Source organism: Perognathus longimembris, chromosome 1 (assembly GCF_023159225.1).
Source record: "Perognathus longimembris pacificus isolate PPM17 chromosome 1, ASM2315922v1, whole genome shotgun sequence".
NCBI classification, from domain to species: Eukaryota; Metazoa; Chordata; class Mammalia; order Rodentia; family Heteromyidae; genus Perognathus; species Perognathus longimembris.
The window spans coordinates 132946215-132973772 of NC_063161.1; the positions used below are offsets into that span (position 1 = coordinate 132946215).

General features: G+C 45.7%; 1 protein-coding gene across 4 annotated transcripts in view; it reads left to right on the plus strand.

Moving 5' to 3' along the window:
* Window positions 1-27558, plus strand: part of Tmod1 (tropomodulin 1) — a 73567-nt gene that overhangs the window by 25929 nt on the left and 20080 nt on the right. For 3 of the 4 annotated variants that reach the window (XM_048337879.1, XM_048337864.1, XM_048337875.1), the window contains exons 3-5: window positions 13360-13516; window positions 18336-18455; window positions 26280-26369. In XM_048337879.1, coding sequence (XP_048193836.1) covers window positions 13360-13516; window positions 18336-18455; window positions 26280-26369 — 367 coding nt within the window. The remainder of the gene's footprint in view (window positions 1-13359; window positions 13517-18335; window positions 18456-26279; window positions 26370-27558) is intronic. The other variant, XM_048337884.1, reaches the window with a different exon arrangement.

The window sequence follows — 27558 nt, forward strand, 5'->3', positions numbered from 1 at the left end:
TATGATGTTTAGAGTTTACCTCTGCAGTCAGGATCCCCAGAGTTGAGAGGCAGAGAGGGCTCTTTGGTCATGTGTTGTTGAACAAGCCACACTGGAGAAGAGAACAGGACAGAGGGAGAAATTCCTAGGACCTACTAAATAGGTCTAACATATCTCATGACTACTTCCCAGGTATCTACTATGCCTAGCACAGAGAAGTCAAATAATAGACGAGACTTAATTGAGGCATCTCCACTTGGTATGTTTGTAATTCAAGAGTGTTTATACCTTTTTTTTTAATCAGTCATTGCTCAACTCTTGCTTAACAGTGATCCACAAAGAAGAGTGCACTTTAATGCCATCTCACTAGCACACAGATAACTTCTGTGATGGCACAAGGAGCACAGATCAGCAGGGATATGCAAGACAGGATGTTAAATGTCCCACTTCCAGTCCTGGCCCTGTCTCTCACACTCATGTGACTCTTAGGCATCCGTGTCCCATCCATGAGACATGAGTTGGTTGGTCTCTTTCAAGGCTAAGCTTCCATGTAGTTACAACCTGCTCTTATCTGTAGACCTGACAAGTTGGCTTCTTTCCAGATTACTCAGAATCCTTGATTAGGTGCCAGCTTTCAGTCCCCATGGAATGACAGAAACTTCTGGCAGTGTGTCCTTGTCTTCCTATTCATAGCTGTCTCTTGCCTAGCCATGTGGACACAGTCCCTGGTGAGGCTGCTCAAGTTGATTGGATGACAGCCAGGCTGGCCAGAGCCTTGGGTCCCTCCTCCTGCTGCTGCCTAGTCTCCTGCGTTTGATGGCTTTTCAGGGAAAACTAGCAAAGGAGGCAAGGAACAACCAAGCCTCCGCTTTGCTGCTACAAAATTATTCTGTTCTGATTCTATCCAAGATCATTGCCACATGGAATCACAAAAACAGTTTTTAAAAAAGTATGCACATGGGGGATGCAGCTGTCTCCAGTTAACCTGGTAGACGGGAGGCAATTACCTGCCAAGTCCTGGGCCTGTTCTGGGCCCCAACAGGGGAGCTTGGCAGGGATCCTGCCCTTCAGGAGCTTGAGATACGGGTCATGGGTGTAATAAAGCAAGTCCTAAATGGAGCAGACAGGGCGCTGAGAGAGGATTACTTCTGACTGGTGGGAGGCTCCACAGAGCAGGTGATGTTGGAACCGGGCCCTCGATTTCTCTAAGTCGAGAATAACAACAAAGAATTATAGGAGAGTGAAGGTATCCAGCACCAACCCTGAGTACAAGTCTCTGTGTGGGAGGGAACTTGGGATGAGGTGTCTCCTGTGATTTCTGTGGGAAGGCAGAAATGAATAGAAATGGGGCGGGGGCTAGAAACCAGGATGGAAGCAGCCAGGCAACAAGAAACTTTTCTCAGTGGCCTGCCAGAGGCCTTGAGCAGCACTGACTCAGTGTGACCTAAGAGTCTGGGGAGCTGACCTGGTACCCAGAGGGAGGAACCTGTAGGGTGAGAAGTAAGAGGTGGACGATCAGCTGTGGGAGACTCGTGCCCAGCCCAGCTAGAGGTGGGCAACTGCTTTTCCTGCAGATGAGAAAGGATCCTGCCTTGCTCCGAAAGCCTTTCAGCCTTCCAGGAGATCTTTGCTGTGTGGAATGAGCCAGAGAATTAATATCTCTCTCCTCACCCCACCCTGTCCCCACTGGTCTACTATGTTCAGCCTTTTGTCTTGTTGGAGTTGCCCTAGGCCAATGGGTATGAGGCCAGACAACACTATGGCTGTAGACAGCCAACGGTAGGGTAGGTGATGATAAGGGTCAAAGCCCAGGATCAGCCTGTAAGAACATGTCACCTCAGGTCTGAGCTGAGGCCCGGGCTGGGAGCTCTACTTCACCCCTAAAGTGACCAAGAGCTACCAGGGGCTCCTACTCCAAATATCAGGCTCTCTGGCATCTCTACAAAATGCCCAGGGCAGGGTCTGTGTGCCTCTTTCATGGCCAGCGTGGATTCACGTGATCGGCAGGAAGAGGCCTCTCTGCTGGAAGGGATAGGGCACAGGAGGCTCAGATTTCTGTCCTGTTTGCCAAGTTACACCTGTGACCAGGCAGCAAGAGTCAAGTTGCAAATGGGCAGGGGAAAAGCCATTGAGTGTACAGATCCAGGGGTAGGTATCTGAGACCTGCGATGTTCGACTACTCTGGTATCAAAAGTGACATTTTCCAAGACCCCTTTCTCTCTCAGTTCAAGGACAAGAAAAGGGAAACCAGAGAGGAAAGGAGATAAAGGAGACGAATGGTGTTTTTGTCCTAGCCACACAATTGGCTCCTTCACTGAGATTAGCTCTGTTCCCAGATTTGCAAGACACTGTGTGAGTTTTGAAAGGCAGACTGGGCCTCTGTTCCTTCTGAGAACACATCTAGCTCCAGTTTCACTGGGTCCTGGGCCCAGTTTTGAAATCACAGCTCTGGGAGTGCCTGAAGGTATGCAGACCAGGAGGGGAGCCACAGTGGGTTGGGGGGAGTGGGGGTGAGCTGCTTTGCAGGTATCCAAAACCTTTATCAGCCATTCAGACAGAACCAGAGCAGAACCCAGGTGCCCAGGCTCTGCCCAACCCCCCCGTAGTTTCCACACTCCACCTGTGTTTATTTCTGTGTCACAAGTGCTGGTGTGGCACTACATATAATCGCTCTTCTAAGCAAATTGGGACATAACTCACAAACCCTCCCCATGGGCCTGAGAGATGGATAGCTTGTCTGAGGTCCCACAACTAGCTAGAGGGTAGAGTCATGACACTGTCCCCAGCCACACTGCTCTAAGGCTTCCTGACCATCTTCAGGAAAAGGATTTGGACTCACTGCTATGCCCTCTTGGTCTGTGGTTCCACAGAGAGCTGTATGCAAAGCATGCCTTTCTTAAGCCTGAGGCACAGGTGTCGAGTCATGGTCCTGTCTCTTGCTCCAAATGCAGGCCTTTGCTTTTCCTCCTTCAAATCTCAGGTCTTCTCTCTGTCATCCTGGCCACATTGGTCCAGATGACCTTGCATGACCCCTCCAGTAAGATTTCCCAAGCCATTTCTCACTGGTCTTATTACCTGACCTAAGTGATCGCTCCACAGGGTGCCTTTTTTTGGGAGGTTATATAATTGTTAAGCCCCAGCTGTCACGTGACAGAGTGGAGTAAGAGGACTTGGAAAGCAGCATTGTTGGCAGCAGAGGATTCCAAACTTTTGCACATTAAAAAAAAAAAAAGTTTCCGAAACTTTCTATCTCTCCCTCTGGAAAAAACTAGCTTATCATGAGATGGTTGCACCGGACTCCCTGGGGAAAGGAATGCTTCTGGGGCTAAAAGTATCCACCATTGTCTGTTGTCTGGTTCTCCAAGGGTTCTGCCCTTTCTCTCTCTGGGAGTTAAGTGAATGCTGTCCTGGGGCAGCGCCAACCTCTCTGCTCAGCTCGCCTTTGTGCTGGGCAGAGGGGAAAGCAGCGACACCCAGAAAGGTTTGAGAATGGCAAGTCACACTGACTTGTGTGGGAATAGTGAGCAGGCAGGTTATTAAATGCTCCACAGATACTTAACGTTCAGTGGGCGAAAACCCATATGGATTATCTCTGTATTCCAAAAGGATTCAGTGCCTAGCCCCATTCTAAAGATGAGGATAGTAAGGTACGCAGGGAAGAATTGACCTGTCCAGGAGGAAACCTGGATGCTGCTGAGATTTCTCTTGGATAGAGTGTGGCAGGAATCTGTGAGATTAACCACCACAGCTGGGGGCAGGGGGTTGGGGGTGGGGCGTTGGACACCCCTCCCCCAGATCACAGCTAAGATCTAGAGTTTGAACCCCTGCTGAGCAGTTCCTTTCCCCGTCTTCTGGTCTCATACAGCAGCCCTGGGAATTTCATCTGCAAATTGATTTTTTTTTCTTCCAGTTTAGTTTCCTTTCAGTAGCTAGGTTATTTTCAACATATATAATAATCCTTTAAGGAGAGAAATTACGAATCATTGATGCAAAAGAGTTTAATTATAAATATTGCTTGTTAATGAAGCTGGGGGGGAGGGGATGGTGAAATATTTTGGAAACTTCTTCTACAAGTGATCTAGATAGTTTCAGGAGAAATGAGGGTAGAGTAACCCCAACCTTCTGAAGGAGTTGAGTCCTAAGAGTTGAGTTTTCAAGCTAGCAGTTGAGAATCAGTGACATAAGATCATCACAAAAATATTAATAGAAATAGCAGACTCTGAAAACGAGGGAGCAGGCAACAAGTTGAACAAGAAATGTACTCAATGCCTTACATATGAAACTGTAACCACTCTTTGACAATAAAGGGGGAAAAAAAGAAATAGCAGACTCTATAAAACTTGAAATCCTACCCATAATTGAGGTGTTCTGGCATTTTTAGGGGTATCGTATCACAAAACCTCCTGGGTGGGGGGGGGGTCCTGAGATCAATCCTCACCGTCTGTGGTTAGTTCTAGCCTATTGGTAAGAGCTGCATTCAGACAAATGCTGCCTTTCCCAGCCCATATGTCAAGCGGTCCATATTCATGGGACTGTGAATTTCAAGAAGAAATGATGGATCAAAAAACTAGCATTGTAGATTCTCAGAGACACTTGGGAAACATCTAGCACCCTCCCCTCCCTACCGTGTATATCTGAAGTAGAGAGAGAAGACCCTTACTCCTGGTGTCCCTTCTGGACCTGGCTTGTTCACTGGTGATTGATGTCTCTCACTCAGTCTTCACACCTGTCCGTAAGTATCACCATGGCCATGTGAGCTCCAAGCAACCACAGGCCCAGAGCTGAGAAAAGGGAAAGGACATCAAGCAGACCAGCTGCAGAGGCAGAGAGAGGACCTGTGGCTTCAGATGGCTCAGTGGAGTCTCTGTCACATCCTTTCTCCTTGCCCCAGCTTGGGTCCTGTAAGAGCTTGGGCCCTCCTGGCCATCCTAGTAGTAACGAAGTTTAGTTCACAAGTCATGGCCTCTCTTGTAACACAAACCGGCAGAATCACAAGCCCAGGACAGAAGTAAACAGTTGAAATGGAAAGAAATAAATCTCTTCTCTAAAAATAGGCTCCCATCCTTAGAAACTCTGCCGGCAGCCTGCCATGCACAGATCTGGGACGGGCCCGGCAGGGTGGGGGTGAGGCAGGCCAGGCGCAGTGTGTCCCCACCCCACCCTTGTCTCCTGGCGCCATGACAGTGCCCCCACCCTCCCCACCCTGCTCACTCCACAGTGCCTCCAGCAGAATCCCTTCTCCCCTTCAGTTCTCTGGGCCTCACTTCCTGACCCTTCTGGCTATGTCCTGGCACAGCACCTATGCCACCAACAGACACAGCTTTCCTTCTACAGTGACACGCTTCACAGGAAGCATTTGAAACCTAGTGAAGAACATAGACTATCCATGACTAGGTCTCACCACCTCAATTGAACAAACGTTAGCATTTTGCCTTCTCTGGTTGAAAACATCCTTGCCAAGGAAAGCTACTGTGATAGATGAGTCTGAGCCCTGCCTGCCTCTCACCACCCCTCAAGCCTATTCCCCATCTCTCCTGCTCTGAGTGCTTTGTGGGTACAAAGCAACTGAATACCTAAATACACACAGCATCAAGATGCTAGTGAATGATAATGATGCTAATGAGATGCAAATGAACAAGGAAAAGTGGTCCATTTCATCCAGGCAGTGGTCATCTTGGTTCAGCTTTTACTTTTCCAATCTTAAAAGAGACATGAATTTTTTTTTTAAGTGTCTACTTGCTGGGCACCAGTGACTGGTGCCTGTCAGCCTAGCTACTTAGGAGGCTGAGATCTGAGGATCATGGTTTGAAGCCATCTCAAGGCAAAGAAGTCTATGAGACTCTTACCTTCAATTAGCTGGTGACATTGATCAAAATATGTTGTATTTGTAAACTGCTTTGTTATGTGACACCTCCTTTGTACAACTACTTAAAGATAATTTTTTTTTTTTTAAGACAGAAGTGGAGCTACGATTCCAGGAGTAGAGCACTAGCCTTGACCAAAAGAAGGTCAGGGACTGAGGCTGGGAATGTGACCTAGTGGTAGTGTTCTTGCCTTGCATGCAGAAGCCCTGGGTTTGATTCCTCAGCATCACATATACAGAAAAAGCCGGAAGTGGTGCTGTGGCTCAAGTGGTAGAGAGCTAGCCTTGAGCAAAAAGAAGCCAGGGACAGTGCTCAGGCCCTGAATTCAAGCCCCACAAGTGGCAAAAAAAAAAAAAAGGAAATGTCAGGGACAATACCCAAGCTGTGAGTTCAAGCCCCAAGGCCAGCACACACACAAAAAAAGTTGACTTTCCGTGTAAGCTTCAAGGAAGTAAAGCTAGGGAGCCCCTGCTAGGGAGGCAATCCCTGAGCTCTGTGGCAGGCACAATTGAGAGCAGCAGGGACTGAGGCAGAGGGGAGCCTGTCCAAAGGACACCTGCTTCTCCGCCCTCCCAACTGTTGCCAGTGTAAGCATGTAGGCTCCATGATGCCAGGTCAACTAATTCTTGAGAACTGTTGGGATCTTGGCTTTTTAATCTTTCAGTGTTGACTGTTTTCATTTAAATGCAAGTCGTATTGGGGTTTAAACTCAAAGCCTCTTGCTTGCTAAGCAGGCACTCTACCACTAAGTAATGAACTCAGCCCCACACCTGAGTTTTAACGTGACAACATATGAAAGGAAGACATCATTTTAAAAACCAGAAGGAGAGGACTATAGGCTTATTGTTTTCCCTATCTGAATTTCCAAGAGCATACTAACCTTTTTGTTTCTGTAAATTGAAAAACTCTTAGTTAACCTATGCATGCACCTCTTTTTCCCTCTAGCCTAGTGTTTGGTGTATACAGAGGCCCCAGTAAATATTTGTGGAAAAGATAAATGAATACCTTGACTTTGTCTACATGGAATTTTAGTCTGGTAAGGACTCTTAGATCAAACATGGCAAAATGGCAGCCTGTGGCTGAGCCTGGCTAGTAGATATATTTTATGTACTCTGAGCATATAAAAGCACCACTGCCTTGAAAATGTTTGGACTACATTTTAATTTTATTTTATTTTATTTAAGTCATAGGGCTTGAATTCTGGGCCTGGGCACTACCACTGAGTTTTTTTGCTCAAGGTTCGCACTCTGTCACTTTGAGCCCAACTCCACTTCCAGTTTTTAGGTGGTTAATTGGAGATGAAAGTCTCATGGACTTCCTGTCCTGGCTGGCTTCAAACCATGATCTTCAGATCTCAGCTTCCTGAGTAGCTACAAGCTACAATTAGAGGCTGAGCCACCAGCATCCAGCTACATCTTAACATCAAGATGGTTCACATAAAAACAAGCAGATCTAACCACACCATCAACATTCCTCCATGTTAACAGTTTGCTAGAGCTGGGTAATGTGGAGTGTCACAAAAACCAGTGTGCCACAGTCCTCACTACTCTCAAGTTTCTGATAGCTGCAACTTTAGGCTAAAACCAGAAAGTATCTAGAAGTCCTTCTTCCCTAAAACTCACATTGACTTTCCTGCCAGGGGATGAAGATCACCTGGGCATTCATCACTGCCTTTCTCACACAAGTAAATTTCCAATCATATATAAAGACATGACAGTTTGCTCAGTCTTTTATACATGAAGCTCTATCCCAGAACAAATCTTATCCTTAGCCAGCCTGCTCACATGACTAGTGCATGTGACTCTGGGGTCCCCTGATTCAGAACAATAACTGTGTGGTGGGATTCACTGATGCTTCCTCTTACACTCACCTCCCAGAGAGCCTTGCCTAGCACATTGGCTGTGCTTGTATGCAGTGTTCAGTTCCTTGGGGGTTCAATGATTCCAGGTTCCCCTGGGTATCAGGAAATAAGTCTTTTACAGGTGACATGCCCTCTGATCACAGATTATTCTTACTGTTTAGTGGAGTTAGCCTTGATTGCCATGTGTCTAGAGAATAACCATTTCCATAGACTTTTCTCTATTGACTTTACATCCCCTAACTCACTTCCCATCTGCCTCTAACCCCAACTCAGAGCCTGTGATAAGTTCATGGCCTGGCCTCTTATCACACTGCCTGGGCACATGGTACTCACTCAATAGTTGTTTGTTGATTTAATAAGAAATAAAGGAATGGAAGGTACATTTCTAACATAAATGGTGCTCAGGTAGTCTCCTAGTCAGAGCCAACAACAAGATGGTGGAAGGAACTCCTCTCTCTCTCTCTTTCTTTCTCTCTCTCTCTCCCACTTGTGGCCTAGCCTGGTCTGAGAATCATAGGTAGGTTCTAAAAGTCATGAGAGAGCCCAAGCAGTATTTTCTCACCTACTTTACTTTCCACACCTAATTGATACCATAAAGCATATGGTATCATAAAAACAGGACATCATTTTCAAAGGGGCCAGCCCTAGCCTGGATACTGTTGGCCCTTCACTCCTAAAGAGCCCTCTCCTCTCAGCCTCCCACTACCTGTTACTTTGCTTATTGATTTAACCATCTTGATCCCTCTTCCCCAGGAGGGAAAAAAAAACATATCACACCATTTATCCATGGAAAAGTACACATCACACATTTAAATTATACTCACAGAGTTCTACATCCATCACTAAATCAATTTTACAGCATTTTCTTCACCTCAGAAAGAAACATGACTCCCTGGTGCCCCAACTCCCCCAGCTGGCTTAATTAGCTCAGGCTCAATGACTTAAGCATCAGAAACATACATTTCATGCCTGTAATCCTAGCTACCCAGGAGGCTGAGCTCTGAGGATCAGAGTTTGAAGTCAGCCTAGGCAGGAGAGTCCTTGAGAATTGTGCCTCTAATTAACCACTAAAAAAGTCAGAAGTAAAGCTGTGGCTAGCCTTGAGTAAGAAAACTCAGAGACAGCACCCAGGTCCTGAGATCAAGCTTCATGACAAGCACAATGAAAAGAAAGAAAAGCTCTGGAGCTGGCAGGCCCCAGATCAAGTCTGGCAAGGTTGGTTTCACTTGCAGTTGGTGTCTTCTCACCATGTGGGCTTGTGCATGGCTGGGGAGTGTGGGCTTACCGCAAGCTCTCTTCCTCTCTTGTGCTACTGGGATTTTGAACTTCTGGTCTCACACTTGCTAGGTTCTACCACTTGATCTACACCTCTAGCCCATGTGGTTCTAGGTACTTTTCAGATAGGGCATTGCCCTTTTATCTGAAGCTGGCTGCCAACCTCCATCCTTCATCTTTGCTATGCCACCTCACCCAGTCCCATGGTCTCTTTTTAGAAGGCCACAATCCCTATTGGATTAAAGTTCCTTCCTGTAACCTCATTTATTCTACCTTCTTCTATGCCTCCTGTCCAAATGCAGTCTCAGTGGGATTTAGGGCTTCACCATATGAGGAGAGAGACACAGTTCAGTCTATAGTACTAACCCTGGAGTAGCCACTAATTTACTTTCCATCTCTGTATACTTGATTATTCTGGACATTTCACATAATATGTGGCATATAATACGTGGCCTGGTGCATCTGGCTTCTTTCGCTTGGCAAAACATTTTCAAGGATCGTTCATGTTAATTTTCATGGCTGAATGATATTCAACCACATGGATCTATCACGTTGCATAACTTTATATCTGCCAATGGACGTTTACATTTTTCCCCACTTTGGACTATTATGAAAAATGCTGCTATGAGCATTCACATACAAGCTTTAGAGTGAACCTATGTTTTAAATTCTTTTCTACCTGTAAGGGCAATATCTGGGTCATTCTGATAACTCTCTATTTCACTCTTTGTAAACAGCCAGAGTGATTTCCGAAGGACGGTGTCATTTTCTGGCTTTGCCCAGCAGTGCTCCACATTCTTGCCAGTACTTGTATTTTGGTCTGCATTTTGGTTGTGTCCATCACAGTGGCTGTGAGGAGAGGTCTCATTCCGGGCTTCATTCACTTTGCGTGGTGGATAGGTGCCGGCTATGGCCTTGTGTGCTTAAGGGATGTTTTTGTATGTTCTCTGGAGAAAGACCTATTTAGATACTTTACCCATTTTTAACCACGTTACTTGCCTTATTTTTGTAACATCATGAATGAAAGGTATGTATTCTGGATATTAGAGTCTTATCAGATAAATTATTTACACATACACTTCCCAGTGTATCGTCTCACTAATGTCTTTTGAGCACACATGTTTTTAATTTCAGTGACATCCATCCAATACATCTATTTTTTCCTTTGTTGCTTATTGTTTTTCTGTCATATCTAAGAAACCATTGCCTAATCCAGAGTCACAAAGATTTATTTATGCCTATGCTTTCTTCTAAGAGTTTTATAGTTTTAGGTCTTTGATCCATTCTGAGTTAATATTTATATACAGTGTGAGGTCATGCGCTGATTTTGAAAGCAAGTTAAAGTGATAAATAATCAAGCGTTTAAAAGTATGTGACTATCTTTGGTTCTAAATGAAAACCATGTGATACTTTGTTAAATGTACCCTTTAATGGAAAGAAAATAAACTTTAACCCAAATGAGGAGGATATGGTACATGTTCCCTTTTAAAAGTTGAGAAGCTATGAATTGTTAGAAAAGACTTTAAACATCTTTGTTTTACAAAAATCAACTTTTCCCAATAAGTACTTAAGCCATATTTTAACATGCTACACAAGTAATATTTTAGATACATTAAAAACATCTCCAGCCATGTGCTGGTGACTCATGCCTGTAATCCTAGCTATTAAAGAAGCTGAGACCTGGAAGATCATGGTTTGAAGCCAGCCCGGGTAGAAGAGTCCTCCAGACTCCATCTCTAATTAAAGAGCAAAAGGCCAAACCTGAGGTGAGGCTCAAGTGATAGAGTACCAGCCATCAACACAACAATCAAATATAGAGCATAAGGCCTCTTATTTCAAGTCCTGGGAACAGCAACAACAAAAAAAATGTGTTCCCTTGTTCTATGCCTTCCATTTAACAGAGTGGTTCTCCTTCAGAGATGATTTTCCCCCTGGGAGGACAGTAGATGGAGACATAATTTGGTTATCACTCCTCTAGGAATGTGTCACTGACCTTCATAAGATAGAATCCAAAGGGGGTTGGAGGCGTGGCTCAGTTGGTAAAAGCACAAGACAGTGAGTGAAAGCATTAGGTAATGACTTCAAGTCCCAGTCTTGGGCCTAGAAAGAAAGAAAGAAAGAAAGAAAGAAAGAAAGAAAGAAAGAAAGAAAGAAAGAAAGAAAGAACGAAAGAAAGAAAGAAGAAAAGACAGAGACCACAGAGGTTGCTGAACCATCTGCATTACACAGAGCAGCTCCACAGTGAGGACTCAGTCAGCTCAAAATGGCCGTTGTTGTGAGGTTGAGACAGACTAATTTATCTAAAGCAATGGCCGCTATCAGGTTGATTCAACGGGGGATGTGAGCTTGCAAACCATTCTCCAGCCCTGTGCATTTCTCCTGTCAGGTTAGTGATAAATATATTCCCTGCCACCCATGTATTTATTTGAACAGCTGATTGCTGAAGTGTATCTCATCACAGTAGAGACAGAGAGTTACAGTTTGGGGGTGCCGACTGTATCAGCACTGTGCAGAGCCTACTCTCCTTGCGCCATTACATTGAAAGTTCCTAAGGGGCCCATGGGAGAGCTGCTCTCAGTGTTCACATTTCATATTTCATAGCCATAGCAGCCGTGGCACAGTGCAATTCGAGGACTTGCCCAAGATCACAGTGGCTACCGGCTCCGGCACGCCATGAGCTCAGCGGTGAAGCGCAGGCAGGTCACAGACAGGTCCTACTGGACGGCCAGGGGCGCCTGCACTTACTTGCACTCGGGAAGCATCCTGTCATGGGCCTCCAGGAGCAGATACACACAGCTTGGCTGCAGGAAGTACCACCTACCTGGATCTGCCTGCCGAGGCGTGGCTCACCCAAGAACACCACCTGTCCTGCCTGCCATGATGAACCATATCTGAAAAACACCGCTTAAGGAAAACTGGGGCCTGTGAAGCCTCACCCATCCCCAAGTCAGCAAAAGTTCCCAGTCTCTGTGGCCTAAATCCATTTGCATGTACCCCAACCCTACCCTTGGACCCCTTACTCCCCCCCACCCTTTGCACGCTGTATGCACACATACATGGGTGCATTTGTACTTACTGAAAGAGTACTGTGGTTGGACAATGGGACAGCATACCTAAAGAGCACATATCATCGGCTCAGTAAAGGAGCTGTGCGAGAGTTAGGAGGCAAACATTTGGTGGGTACAGAAATTCTAGATGGAATGATTCTCCAGCCTGGCCAATTCGAGGTTCAGCAGGAGGCTGCACACCTGCCTCCCAGCTACTCATCTCTAGCCCTCCAGACACAAAGAGAGTGGGGGTAGGGGAAGTGCACAGATTGGAAATAAAGCTTGCCTGCCCCAAGTCTGACAGAAGAACCCTGGGTTTGTTCCTGATGTGCCCCTGAAACTCCGAAGGCAAACGTCCCTCACTTCCCCTTGAAAAGAGTCTGCGTGTACCGGATTACATCATGCTTTCAGCGCTTCCTTTGATTCTTTTATTATTATTATTATTAATGTGTTTATTGTCAGAGTGATGCACAGAGGAGTTACAGTTTCATATGTAAGGCAGTGAGTACATTTCTTACCAAACCTGTTACATTCTCCCTCACTTTTCTCCTTCCTGAATTAAAGTGAAATCCATGCGGATGATTCAATCCCCCCTAATTAGGAATCTGCTTTGGTAGTGAGCCCACACCTAAGAGCCTGCCCATGTTTGAAGAAGAGAGTGCAGCAATTGGTCAGTGCTATCTTTCTTAAGAGACCCATCTCCAAGGGCGACATTCAAAATATTTAACAGCCAGCGTATCAGGAATACATACCCGCCAGAGCCTAGAAGGCCCAGTAGGGTACCCCTCACCAGCCTTGCCCATCTTGTGACCCAGCCCAGCCTTTTTCCTGCATGTGTGGGATTCCACCTCTTTATGCCTGATTCTACATTCCAAGGCCCTGCCTCCACTCTCCCTCCCTTCAACTTCTCTCCAACTACTTGATACACCACTGCTGTAAATATCTCTGTGCACCCAACCCCAGCTTAATCCTACTTACCACTCAACAGGTGCCCTGTGTGCTCTGTGCCCAGCCTGTATGAGATCCCCTGTCCCCTGACCCCTGGCCTTTATAAAGGTTACAGGCAGGGACACCAGAGGATTAAGAAATCCTGGGCTCCAGCTTGTCTTGGCTGGCCTCTATCAGCCAGGTGGCCACAGGAAGTCTCTGTCCCTCTTGGACTCTCTCATTCTTTGCATGTGAAGGAGGAACTTGGGTAGATTTCACCAGCCCTGAGGTCCCTGCTGGTCTATGATGCGTTCTGGGAAATTGCAAGTCTGCAGCAGTTGACCGCTCTCTTTCTTTCTCTCTCTCTCTCTTCTCTCTCTTCTGCTGCCCATCACTTCCACCATAGAATGCTCTGCTGCCTGCGGGCCTGAGGCAGAAGGACCAGACCACCAAGGCACCCACGGGCCCCTTTAAGAGAGAGGAACTCTTGGATCACTTGGAAAAACAAGCCAAGGAATTTAAGGACCGAGAAGACTTGGTCCCCTACACAGGGGAGAAACGAGGTACTGAACAACCCACTCCTGTGAACATGTCATTTGCAGACATGACTGAGGGCACCTGTGTGCCAGGCCCGGGATTGGGACAGATGTGCATCGACTCATGTCCACCTCCCTACCAGATGTAGAAACAATCCCAATCCAGAAAGCATCAATGCACAGTGTGCATTTAGTCCATGTTGGGTGCACTTGAGAAAGAGACCCACCTAGACCAGCAAAACGTCTCAATTCTCTTTGGCTGGGGCATCCTCACCAGCTTTCATCCAAAGCTTAACCCTCCCAAGAGCGAAAGAGCATCAGGTAACCAGAGATGTCACCCAGCTCCTTCTACTCTGACTCTTTCTGTTCTTTTCTCAAAAGTTCTTTTTCTGGCAATGACATTGTCCCTTCCTTTACATGTCCCTCTAAGACTGCTCCAGCCTAAAACAAGCTCTCTAGAGGTCCCCCAGGGAAACCTTGGATATCTCCCTCCCTTCCACACCTTCCTCTCTCCTCCCAACTACCCTGCCCTTATTCATGTTACCAGCCATTATCATGGCTGAATTCCTTTTTAGCCATTTTATTTTCCTTCTATGTTTCTTCTTTTCCGGATCTCTGGCATCTGATATTAGCACAGAGGTCATGAGACATTTTTCCAAAAATGATTTTGTGATGTGTGTTTTGCTTGGAGAGATCATGGATATTTGTTGCCGTCAACAGTTTAAATGACGGAGTAATTTCTTCTACTGAAAATAGGCATCAATTCCATTTTAGTGAAGATCTTTCCTTAAGTGAAGACATTTCTCTATGTTCTTCCCATGCTCTCTGGCCCTGTTCTACTATACTCCTGGTCCAAGTTACATCTCTCACCTATGCTATTACCCAGCCCCTCTCCTTATTCCATCCCCCCCTTCATTACAGACTAGTCAACAGCCAATGTGAACAAGAGTTTTCAGTTGAAGAAAAATTTACATTCCTATGTAAAATGCTTTCCTTAGTCCAAAATAAAATTAGGGATCTCCACTCCTCATCTGTTCCTCATTTATATATCTGTGGATTTAGTTCTAGATTTTTTTTCTGTTTTTTTTTTTTTTTTTTTTTTTTTTGCCAGTCCTGGGCCTTGGACTCAGGGCCTGAGCACTGTCCCTGGCTTCTTTTTGCTCAAGGCTAGCACTCTGCCACTTGAGCCACAGTGCCACTTCCGGCTATATATGTGGTGCTGAGGAATCGAACCCAGGGCTTCATGTATACGAGGAGAACACTTTACCACTAGGCCATATTCCTAGCCCTAGATTTTTTTTTCTATACATTAAATCACCCAATATGAGTTTGTATGTCTGGTTTCTTTTGCTTAGTATGTTTTTCAGACTCAAACATTATAGATATGTCAGTATTTTACTTCCTTTTATGACTGAATAATATTTCATAATTTGTTTATCCATTCCTGCACTGATGGATAATTATTTCTATCATTTTCCTTCTATGATTAAACACTCCTCTGCAAGTGTTTGTTGGAATACCTGTTTTCAATTCCTTGGGGGTATATATCTAAGAGTAGAACTGATGGATCTTGTGGTAATTCCATATGTAGTTCTGAGGGAACTCCCAAAATTCTCTTCTGGAGTGACTATACGATTTTTCATCTTCAATAGCGATATATAAAAGCTTAAACTTTCCTAATCTTTACCAATGCCTATTTTCCACTTTAAGTTTTTAATTAACATATTAATTGTACAAAGGAGTTTTGTGGCAAAATTTCCATACATGCATATAATGTTCTCTGATCAAATTCATTCCCTCTATTACTCTTCCTTATCTCTCTCGTCCATTTTCAAACGATTGTGAGGGGTTTCATTATGCTATTTCCATACAGGCATATGAAGTATTATGATCATGTTTCAGCTTCACACTCCCAGTGGCCAGTGATGTTAGATGTCTTGTCATGTGTTTGTTGGTCATGTGTAAGTCCTCTTTGGAGAAAGGTCGATCCAAGTTCTTGGCCTATTTTTAAGTAGGGTCATTTGTCTTTTTGTTATTGAATTATCAAAGTTATTTTTTTCTATTCCAGAAACCAGACCATTATTAGATACGATTTGTGAGTATTTTATTCCTTTTCTTCTGTTCATTTTATTTCTTTCCATTGTATTCCCACTATCTTGATGGTGTTGTTTGAAGCACAAAAGTTTTCAATTTCAACTCCAGTTGATCTGGTTTTTTTTTTTTTTCTTCTTCTTCTTTCATTACGTATGCCTTTGTGGGTATTCAAGACTTTATTGCCAATTCTCAAATCATGATGGCATGTCTTTGTTTTCTTCTAAGCATATTATGGTTTTGGCTCTTATATTTAGATTATTGATCTATGTATGGTATTAGGTAGGGGTCTGGCTCCATTCTTTGTCATGCAGATATCCAGTTGTATCAGCACTACTGGTTAGACAGTCATTTCCTAGTGAATGGACATGACACAGCTGTTGAAAACCTATTTGTCACAGATGGTTGGCTTTGCTTCTGAATTCTTAATCCTACCCCATTGCCTTTGTGTCTATCCTCATGTCAGTATCTCGGTTAGCTTTGTAGTGAAGTTTCCAAAATCAGTAAGTCTTCTATAATTTTATTCTTGTCTAAGATTGTTTCACTTTTTGTGGTTCTTTACTATTCTTTATAAATTTGACAACTGGCTTTTTCTCTTCTGAAAAAAATTTCTGTCAGGATCTTAGTGGAGCTTGCATTTAATCTATAGATTGATTTAGATAATATGGCTATCTTAATAGTATTGTATTCCAATCCATAAATTCTCCCATTTAATTTTCCCCATTTTCCCCATTTAATTGTGGTGGTTTTTTTAAAGAAGAAAATTTGTATTTTCTTCAAACAACATACTGTAGTTTTCAGTGTCTAATTCTTTTAAATTCATTCCCATATATTTTGCTCCTTGGATAATATTGTAAATATAATTATAAATGATACTGTAAATATACATAAAATCAGGAAAGTAAATATACTTACTTTGCAAATTTATTCATTGTTTGTGTGCAGAAACACTTCTTTTTGGTATGTTGATCTTACATTTTGAAATGTCACAGAATTGATTAGTTCTAACAGGTCTTTTTGCATGTGAAAGTTTATTTTTCTCCATATTAAGATCATGTCATCTACAAAGGGAAATGATTTTACTTTTTTTCAGTTTGAATTCCATTTTTCGTCTTTTCCTAGTCCATTTATATAGTCTCTAGTGTACTCTGGCTAGGACTTTGGTACAAGCTTGAATGGCAGGGGGAAAAAAGTATATATCCTTGCTTGTTCCTAAGCATTTCCGATTTCTCTCAGGTCCCACACCAATAGGCCATCATCTCAGTGATGCCGTCCTTGACCACCCGCCATCCTGGCATTTCCTGTGCCCTTGGCTGGCTTTGTCTCCTTTCACAATGTTCAGTGCATCTGGAATCTCACCTGTTTCTTATGATGTGTTTCAACTCTCTAAATTGTAAGCTCTTAAGGTCTTATTTATTGCTGTTCTACCCACCTCTGCCCCCTCAGCACTAGAAAAGTGCCTGGCATGTAAAAAGCACTTAATAAATTTCTTTCATGAATAAATACATGCCACACACACATATACATACCACACACATAGATCCACATACCATACCAACATATACACATGTTCACACACACCATACCACAAATGCACACACATGCATAGTTTCAGTCTGTTCTCTACTACTATAAGTGAATAGGAGAGGCCAGAGGCCCCCCCCCCCACTTTTTTTTTTTTTGCAGTCCTGGGCCTTAAACTGTCTGTTTAAACTGCCTGAGCACTGTCCCTGGCTTCTTTTTGTTCAAGGCTAGCACTCTGCCACTTGAGCCACAGCGCCACCACTGTCCATTTTTTATATATGTGGTGCTGAGGAATCAATCCCAGGGCTTCATGTATGGGAGGCAAGCACTCTTGCCACTAGGCCATATTCCCAACCCAGGCTAGAGCATTTCTAAAGAAGAGAAATTTATTTCTACAGTTCTATAGTCTGGGAAGCCTAGTTGCTGAAAAGAGCATCCTCGCTGTGTGATACTGTGGTACAGTGGAGGGCCTCACCTGGCGAGATATGGCAACTTGCTAGTATGGGTCTCTTCCACTGCAGTGAGTCACTAGTGCCTTCATGGAGCTCCCACCCTCGGGACTTCATCTAATCCTAATCACCTCCCTCAGGCCCATACATTCATTCACATATATATGCCTTTGGGACCAGGTTTCCATCATAGAGACCCTAGGGAAGGTATACAAATGATAACATGTGGAATTTCTCACACATAGAATTAAATTGCTCACTCTGACTTGCACCATCATTTCTTCACTAACTGCAAGCAGACACTCAGCGGCCATCCACATGCCTGCACCTCATTCCCTCATTGGGTTATGAGCTTGTCACTTAAAAAAAAAAAAAAGCTAGGATACATTTTTGCTCCCTTTTGCCTTTTAATAATCTAATCTGAGCATGTTTTTTAAAAATATATTTTTAGAAGTTTACAAGTTTCTCCCTCACATCGGAACCCATGGTCAGAGGTCTCTCAGTCCCTGGCATGCTATTATATTTCCTCTTATCATTTTTTTCCCACAGAGAGGTTGTTTAGAGCTAGTTCTTCTACTAGCAGTACACTTTGACCAAGTTGTAGGACCATTCTCTTTGACTGTGTGGGTGTTATTGGGACCCACCAACTCCAATTCTCCAGGGAAGGTGGTTATCAGAAGAGAAACCTTTGCGGCCTCTCTCTATGGAGGATCCACAGGACTCTGCCATGATCCACCAGGACCTTAGCCGCACATCTTGACAGGCACCCCATGTGTTTGCAGGAAAGATCTGGGTCCCCAAGCAGAAGCCAATAGATCCTGTGCTGGAAAGTGTGACTCTGGAGCCAGAGCTGGAGGAAGCCTTAGCCAATGCATCAGATGCAGAACTCTGTGATATTGCAGGTAAGACCATTCCAGAAGCTTCTGTCTGTCTCCAGTGGGTTCTACCTCCATCTGAAGGGAGCTTTGTTTGGTTGCATTTCATTATGACAATGCCTTCTAACAAGGAGACCAAAGAGTCTCCTTGTTACTCATTATCAGAACCTAAATGAGGAGATGAGGTGAGATTATCCAAGCCCATAAGACTACTCATCTTTCTGATGTTGCCATGAGACCCCTCACCAGGGGTGAGCCAGTGTGGACCCTTTCCCTACCATTTGCATCAGGTCCTGCCCATGCCACCTGGTTTGGGAGGCTCACAAATTGCTTGGGTCAGAGACACTTGATTTGGAAACAGAGCAGGCTTTGAGGGCTCTGCTCTCCAGAACCCGTGGCCACCACTGCCTTCCTCTCCTTACTGCTGTCTAGTCCGTACTTCAGGCCCCTGCCATCTCCCACTGAAGGCCAACACCAGTCCCTGTGTGCTCCCCAGGGTGCTGTGCTCCTGATTCCATAAGTGGGTAGGGTTTTCCTGAAGACTTGGGGGCTGCTAACCATCACCCTACTGGGTAGCAGGAGCCTGGCAGAGTAGGGAGATGCTGAAAGCCAATAGCAGGAGAGAGGACAGGAGGGACCCACTGAGACTGAGGTTCAAGGGGAAGTGAAGAAACTTGACCCCAGAGACAAGGTGGATGTTGGTGCTTTTAATGACAGAGGAAATACCAAGTTAAGTTGGGGGCCCATGATACCTGAGGGCAGAGATGCAGCCAAGGTGGAGACGGTTGTGCATGGTGATCTGCTCTTCAAGGAGTACCTGCTTGGGATGGTGAGCTGAATGTGGTTAGTGTTGCTTTCTACGGTATACCAGAGCATGGGGCAGGTGGAATCGAGTTCTAGGGCCCAGGGCCTTGGAGAGAGGGTGAGTGTGTCATGGAAATGAGACAAACCTACTATGGGCAGATAACCAGTCTGAGAAGCAGAAGCAGAGTCAAGACAGGCAGATCTATTTTAAACAGCCAAGGAGACACAACAGGCGTTCTAGTAATCAGGAGACTCAGATACTTAGACCAGAGGCCGGGGAGGCTGCAGCTGCTCCATGTTATCCTGTCTACTGGCCCCTTGGATTCTTGGGGGTGCTGTGTGTGAGCCCGTTATCCTAGTGCTGGCCTCTTAGCCTCTCGAGGGTGCTGTGCATGACTCCTCATGATGTTCAGGTGAGGCAGAGGCTGGGGACACTGCTTCTCTGCAATGGGGCCATGTGGGAGGGCAGTAACTTCAACTCCATACCTGAGTCCACACAGCCCTTCCCTCAGGAGGCAGACACTGTGAGGAAGGACAGGGACATCACAGAAGGCTGGGTGGCCAGGAGAACATGCTTCTTACCAGGTAGTGCAGAAGGGCAAGTACTGCACCCTAACAGGATCAGAGCACAATGAAGCTGAACACAACACTACCTGGGTTGCTTGGCAGTGTGGGATGGTCTGTTTGTTTTGGTAGTACTGAACTCAAAGTAGTTTGAACTCAGAGCTTCATGCTTGCTAGGCTCGTGTCCTGCCAATTGAGCCATCTCTCCAGGCTTGCTTTACTGGCTAAATTGGAGATGGAGTCTAGTAAACTTTTCTGCCGAGGCTGGCCTCGAACTATGATCCTCCAGATCTCATCCTTCTGAGTAGCTAGGATTACAGATGTGAGGCCCTGGAACCCAGCTAGGGATGGATTTTGACAGAAGCCATCTGAGTCCTCTCAGATCCTACAGATCCTACAGCACACCCCCACCCATGACTTCCGGTTACTCTATGCCATCGGGAGGCCTGATGCCTTGCCCTCTCTTCATGTTTACTCCCCTGAGGGGAGCTGTTTTTATCCTGGCCTTGCTCCCTCTGATCCTCTGCCTGACGTCACTCTCCTCATTAGTCTGCTGGCTTGGGGGAATTATCAAATGACTGCTGTCAGAACTGCTGGCTCCTGCTGTGTCCTGAGCCAAAACAGAACTGTCACGCTGTGCCGAGTTTCAGTGTGCTGCTTTCTCAAAACTGTTTCTCTTTGTTTTTGTTGGCGGGCTAATTGTTATGATGTGTCCACAATTCCATGCCCTTCTGATGTCCTGGAAGGAGCGGGAGGCTGTGAGTCCATACCAGCGTTGACTGGCTATCCATCCATGGTTTTGTTTGAAAGGTGACAGTGCCTCTGGGGAAGGAGGGAAGGGAAGTTGGCTGAGCACTACCTGTAATCCGGGTACTATGTGAGCTGTTCTCAAGACCATGTTGCATTTATCCACTGCAACAGTCATATAGACAAGTTCTGTTATTGCCCCCATCTTATACCATGAGACTTGTGTTCCAAGTGTTGGGTCAGATCTCAAGGAGCCCAGAGAATAATAGGTGTTGTGGCTTCAGGTGCCAGAAAGCAGAACAGGGTGACCGAAGCAAAGTCTCTCTGCCTAGGTTGATGTCAAAGACACCTCATGAACTGGAGGTGAACCTGTGGCGGAAGGGCACTGGGGCTTGTTAGAACCACCAAAGAGTGGCAGTCCAGGCTCAGAGCCTTTCTCAAGGATAGGGTGGCTGGAGCCAGGATTTGGGCGACTCATCAGAGGAAGAAAAGAGAGAGAGAAAGACAAGGGTCCATAGGTCACTGTTGGCTCGTGTGCCCCACTTACAGTCGAGACATTACTACCGATATTGCAAGTGTCCCACTGGGTGCTAAGCAGAGCTCATAGGACTCTGACAGCCTCATGTGGCCTTGGATTGTAGCTCAGACGCCTTTGGGTGTCAGCTTTACACACTTGGATCAATGCCTCCTGTGCACCATCGGAATGCGGTCCTGGATGGCCCATGAGGACACTTCCAGTGGGATAGGACAAAGAAGGGAGTAGGATAAGTGGCCCATCTTCCAAAGAAGGCATTTGCAGGTCACCCTCTCCCCATGTCAGTTGGCCAGCCCTCACTTCTGTGGCTATCGGAGGCAGGCCTAGCCCGGCCCTGTGTGGTTTCATGTCCTTAGGCACCTGTCCCCTTCCCATCCTGTCAGGTGTGGCGTATCTAGGAATATTTCCATGGTACCCAAAGTGGCACCCAAGACCTGGGTTGGAGCCAGTTTCTCCACCTGGCCTTGTGATGCAGGAGCACACCTTGCAGCCATCTGCTCAGGGCTGGCCTAAGCTGCTGGCAGCTGGTAAAGCTGGGGATGTGTGCAGTTATCACTCTTGAGTCCGCGTGGAATTACAAGCAGAGCACGCCCTGCCAAGGCGGAGAGGAGGCAGAACTCAGTGTTCTTTTTCAGAGTTCAAAAATAGTCCTTTTTGAATTTTGAGGAAGATCTAGACTTTTAAAGAAAGAGAGAGAAAGAAAGAAGTCAAGTTTCCCAGTGCTAAATTCAGCCTTGCCAATATCTACAAAGAAGGAAACAAACAACCGGCTGCGTCAGGACAGTTTTCTTCTTCTGCTCACTCCTGGCAGCGTAGGGAGCACAAAACCAAGTGAGGAAGAACTCACCATTTGTGCCTAGAACACTGGAAGGTAAGGCTAGCTTCAGGGTCTTGGACTCTTGCTCAGCATTTGTGTTCACAGCTGGTGTTCTACCACTTGAGCCACACCTCCAGGCTAGCATTTTGCAGGTTGATTGGAGATAATTGTCTCATAGACTTTTCTGCCCAGGCTGGCTTTGGCTCTCAATCCTCCTGATCTCTGCCTCCCGAATATCTATGATTACGGATGTAAGACACCAGCACCCAGCCCCTTCCTTTTCTCCATTCCTCCTTTTGAGAACCCTGATTTCCTTTGAGCTTTCAAATGGTCATATTCCTTCTGTTGACTGCTACTGACATAATTTATTTCCTAGGATATATGTTAGCAGTATGTAGAATTTCCAGGTTGATGAGATGTTTTAGAACTCTAGAAGTTAGTGACTTAATGGTCAGAATACTAATGTAGAGAGTTCTTGCTAAGAGGTTTTTGCCAAAAAAAAAACCCCACCAAAAACAAATCTGGAAAATGGGAGATTGTCAGTGCTTTCCCAGGATGCTCATCGTAAAACATGGCCAGGATGGAAACAGAAGTGCTAGTGACTGCGGAGTCCCACAGGAAGAGCAATGTCCGACATTTAAATTCACTCCACTTGGCAGCTGGGAAAACCAAAGTCCTCCAAATGGAACTGACGTGTACAGGCCATCCAGAGAAGTAGTACCAAGGCCCAGACTGAAACCCAGGACTCCTTGCTCCCTCCAGGTGCCTTTGTAGCTTTGCTCTCTCTGCACCCCTCTCTAGCCCGTCACAGGACCCTGTTGTCCAAGCAGCAAACGCATTTTCCACTTTCCGCCTCCCTATATGCTAAGGGAAACCAGCTAGCCAAGAGCAGGTTACATTTTTCATATCCCAACAACCTTCCCAAACTCTGTTTCACATCTACACCCAGCATCAGCCCAGAGCTGCCGGAAGCCACAGTGGTAGGAGCTGCAGTAGTGGGGAGCTGGCAGCACCAGCAGAAGAGAGACCCAGTAATGTGACTCGCTTGCTGCTGCCCCAGCCTCCACTCCTTCTGCCCACACAGACACAGCCTAAATTAAAACCCGGAGAGCTGAAAAAGCTGCAGATGCCTCTCTCCCTACCAGTTCTCCTGAGCGATGACCAGGCAAGTCTAATTTTAGCTGAGAAGACTTGGGGTGTGAAGAACAGACAGGGCTGTGAGATCATCTTATAGTTCTTAGCTCCCACAAAAGCATGACAATCACCTAAGGAACAGGGAGCATAGAGGCACACACTTGTAATCTCAGCACTTAGGAGGCTGAAGCAGAAGGATTGTGAGTTCAAGGCCAGCCTGGGCTACAGAGCAAGGCCCTGTTTCAACCTTTCCCCTCCAAAAAGAAAATAATAGTAAATTTAAGGAAAGTTAAAAGAGAAATCTCCAGAGAATTGTATGTTGGATCATGATTGAGAACCACTGGGTCTCATATTTCCTCTGGTTGGATTGGAAAGGCCTAGGGGGAAGGGACTTGCCCAAGGTCAGTCACACTGGGGGACATTCAGAACTGGAATGTGGGTCTTCTGACCCCTCATTAAGAGTTCTCATGTTGGCTCTCTAACTGGAAACTGTATCTAATGAAACACCACCAAACACTTAGCAAATATCCACTATATTGGGGGTAAGAAAAGTAATATTCTTCTTTGGCCTCTGGAAACCCATAGTCCAGCAGAGGAAGCACACATGTATTTGATGCCAGGACTGCTCTGAAATAAGGATACCAGGTCGATGGGAGAACTAGAGGCAGAGAGGGATCCATGAAGGCTCCTTGGAGGAAGAGAGTTACCCCAATTCTTGAAGGAAGGAGGCAGAGTGGGTAGATATAACATAGGATGTCTAGTTGAATCTGAATTTTAGATAATAACATTTTAAGTATATCCTGAAAACTGATGGACATACTTACTCATTGTCTATCCGAAATTCCAGTTTCATTGGGTGTGGAAAATCGCTAGCAGAAGGATCATGATAGACAAAAGAAAGGCAAGAATGGTTTGTGACACTAGTGTCGAAGGAATGTGAGTGAACAGCAAGGCTGTTGAGGCAGGGCCATCTCAGGAGGGCCTAGACGCCAGGCTCTGGAGTTTAGACTTCGCCTTCACGAGTTACCATCCTCCCTTTGGATAGCCACAGAAGCTTTCCAGTTCCTGAACCCACCCTCCACCTCTCCCTTCATAATGAGTTCTCCACACATAGCCAGAAACTGGGGTCAGCCCATCTCACTCCCTGCTCAAGCCTCCAGTGACCTCCCACACAGGCTTCTCCCAAGAGAAGATGTCTAAACTCCTCATCTTACCCAGCAGAGCCTGCTTTGCCTGTGTGAATCTGGGGGTTATGGAGATGAAGGTTGGTACTGACAGGCAATGGTTCTCAACCTTGTCTGCCATTGAAATGGTCAGAGGAGCTTTTAAAAATGCAGGTGCCTGGTTGGTACCTGTGGATCACATCTATAATCCTAGCCTATGAAGAAGGCTGGGATCTGAGGAACCTGATTTGAAGCCCAGGCAGAAAAGTCTATGAGACTCTTATCTCTAATTAACCATCTAAAAGCTGGAAGTGGAGCTGTGGCTCAAGTGGTAGAGTGCTAGCCTTGAGCAAAAGAGCAACGAGACAGTGCCCAGGCCTTGAGTTCAAGCCTCGGACCTACACACATACACACACACACACACACACACACACACACACACACGCAGGTGCCAGCCAGATGCCAGCAGCTCCCACCTGTAATCCTAGCCACTCAGAATGCAGAAATATAAGGATTTTGTTTGAAACTATCCCAGTTGCCTCCTCCCCCAAAAGTCTTGAGACGCTTATATTCAATTAGCCAGAGGAAAAAAAGAAAAAAGCCAGAAGTAGAAGTGTGGCTCAAATGGTAGAATGCCAGTCTTAGTCAAGTGAGAGCATGAGGCCCTGAGTTCAAGCCCCAGTACCAGCACACACACATACACACACGCACACACACAAAGAAAAGAAATTGCACCTCCTGAGACTTTAATTGGTTAGTTCAGGCCTTGGCCTGAAGAGTTTCGAAAGATGCTGAAGTAAGGCTGGTGGGCAGCCAAAGTGGCTTCGATAACCCAGAGCATGCACTCAGGGAGTGTAGAGTGTAGGGTATCATTGCCATCCTTGTTATTATCCCGCTTCATCTCTGCCTCTCTTCCCTACCTGCCCCAAGCTCCAAACTCACTGCTTGCCTCTGGCAACATTCAGTCATCCTTCCCTTTCCAAGTCCCTCCTCAATACTCTTCCAGAACACATTGTCATGCTGAGGCTTATGTTTCTAATCATATGAGCATTTGCTTAGTGTGTCTCTTCTCCAATAGACTACCAACTACATGGGCAGGGACCCTGACATTTCTTGTTTTCTCTATCCCCACACCCCAAGAGCTAGCGCTCAGCAAATGCTGAACAAATGAATGGATGAAAGATAGCATAGGAATAATGAGGTTGTATTGGCATTTCCAGAAATATCTTTCTGACTATTCTGGGCTGAACGTGGGGAAAGAGAATGAAGGAAAAGACTGAGGACAGGAGACCTGAGATTCCATAGCTCTGATAATATGCATGCTCTCCCACCAAGGATGAAGTAATGTCCGAAAAACACCATTGGGAATTGCAAATACTGTAAGCCAAACAATCATTTAATACCATGGCCTTCTGAACACCTTTGTAGCTTTGCAACACAGTGAACTGTAGGGTCTCAGATGTTTCCCCTTGGAACTGTGGGGCTGACTGGGAGCTCAGGTTCACTGCCCCTTCCCAGAATCTCAAGAGAATAACTTGCAGAATATTGCAGGCTTGGGAAAAGATCGAAATTAAATCAAAGCACAGTTTCATTTTCATATCATTCGTAAAGTGGAACATTCTCACATGGAGCCATTGTAAAGCCAAGGATTATCTGTGTAGTCAAGATACAGGAAGGTCTCAATGAGGCCTAAGGCCCTGGCAGCCGAGGTGAGACACCCAGAGAAATCTGCGGGAAGGGGAGCAAATGGGCTTGGGGGAGAGAGTGCCAGGTAGCTGAGGTGCTGCCCTGAGGACTGGCAGGTGGAAGAGGGGACAGCATCCATGGGAAGAGGCCTTGGCTGGGAAGATTTCCTCTGTGCTGGACCAAGTTGGATGGGACTTGCTAGTAGGACCACAGAGAGATTTTTTGAGTCCGTGGGCAGGATGGAGGTCTGTGAGTGACATAGAAGTGAGAGTATAAATAACACCATATTACTACACTTTCAGGCAAGGGCTTCTTGCCAGCAAAGCTCCTGGGGTGTGGGAGGTGGGTTCCCAGGCAGCTTCTGCAAGAGCAGAGTCATGGGCTGTTCTTCGTCCCCGCAGCTATCTTGGGTATGCACACGCTCATGAGCAACCAGCAATACTACCAAGCCTTGGGCAGCAGCTCCATTGTGAACAAGGAGGGACTAAACAGTAAGTACAAGCCCCTCCCTGCCTGGCATCCCCGACCTCACTGGGCCCCAAGGCTGGCTCACAGAGTGCTCCTTGCAAGAGAGGCGAGTCCTTGCCTCTGGCTTTCTCTGTTCTCTAATGTTCTGCTCATTGCAGAAGTTCTAAAGTTTTATGTAGCCAAATGTAGCCATTTTTTCCTTTGAGTCTCCTGGGACTTTATGGCTGGTTTACAAAGGCCTTATTTATCTTAATATCATATTTCCCTCCAAAGGTTTTTAGATATTTACTCCTTATAGACAACCTCTTGTTTAATTATTTATTATTTGCAGTAGTAGAGTTTGAGCTGGCTCTTCTTCTTTCTACGCAGGTGCTCTACTGCTTGAGCCATGCCCTTTTGTTTTTGTTATTTTTTAAAATAGGGTCTCTTGTTTTTCCTCATACTATCCTGATCTGTTACCCACCCATTTATACCTCCTTCTTAGCTGGAATGAAGGCAACACCCTAACCCACCCTTTATTGTTTTGTTTTGGTTCTTTCTTTCTTCTTTTTTTTTTTTAATGGAGTCATTGTGAACTTTTGTCTGGGCTGGTCTGGAAACCCAGTCCTTTCTATCTCAACTTCTAGGATTATAGGCCTGAGCTACCACGTTTGGCTTGTATTCAACCTCTAATCCAGTCAGAGTTGTTTATGTTTGTGTGTGTGTATGTGTGTGTGTGTGTGGTGTGTGCACTTTAAGAGGAGATTAAACTTTCATTTTTTAAAAATCAGTATCCAATTATTCCCACACCATTCTTTGCAAAATGTATTATTTCACCATTAATGTGGGCCTGTACCTATATTACCAATTTCTACCTTCTTCATCTGTCTCCCATGTCCCTTTGTCCTGACTCCACTTGCATTGTTCCAAGCAGACATTTGGGCCCCATAGAGAAATGAGGATGCCAATAGAGTAATTGTCCTTCCCCTTTGGAAGATGACCATGTTTCTTTCCCACCCAGGCTACATCTTATTCTCACCAGAGCCCACTGAGATAATGAACACAGGTAGAGTGGCTGTGCACACTTTACAAGTGAGGGCTCCAGTTCAGAGGGTTGAAGTCATTTACCCAATTCTTACAGGAAGTCAAAGGCAGCGTTCACAAACCCAGACCCCTAGCTCCCTGCAGAACAGTGCTGGCACCTCGTCATCCCTGGTACCCCCTGCCGTGTGC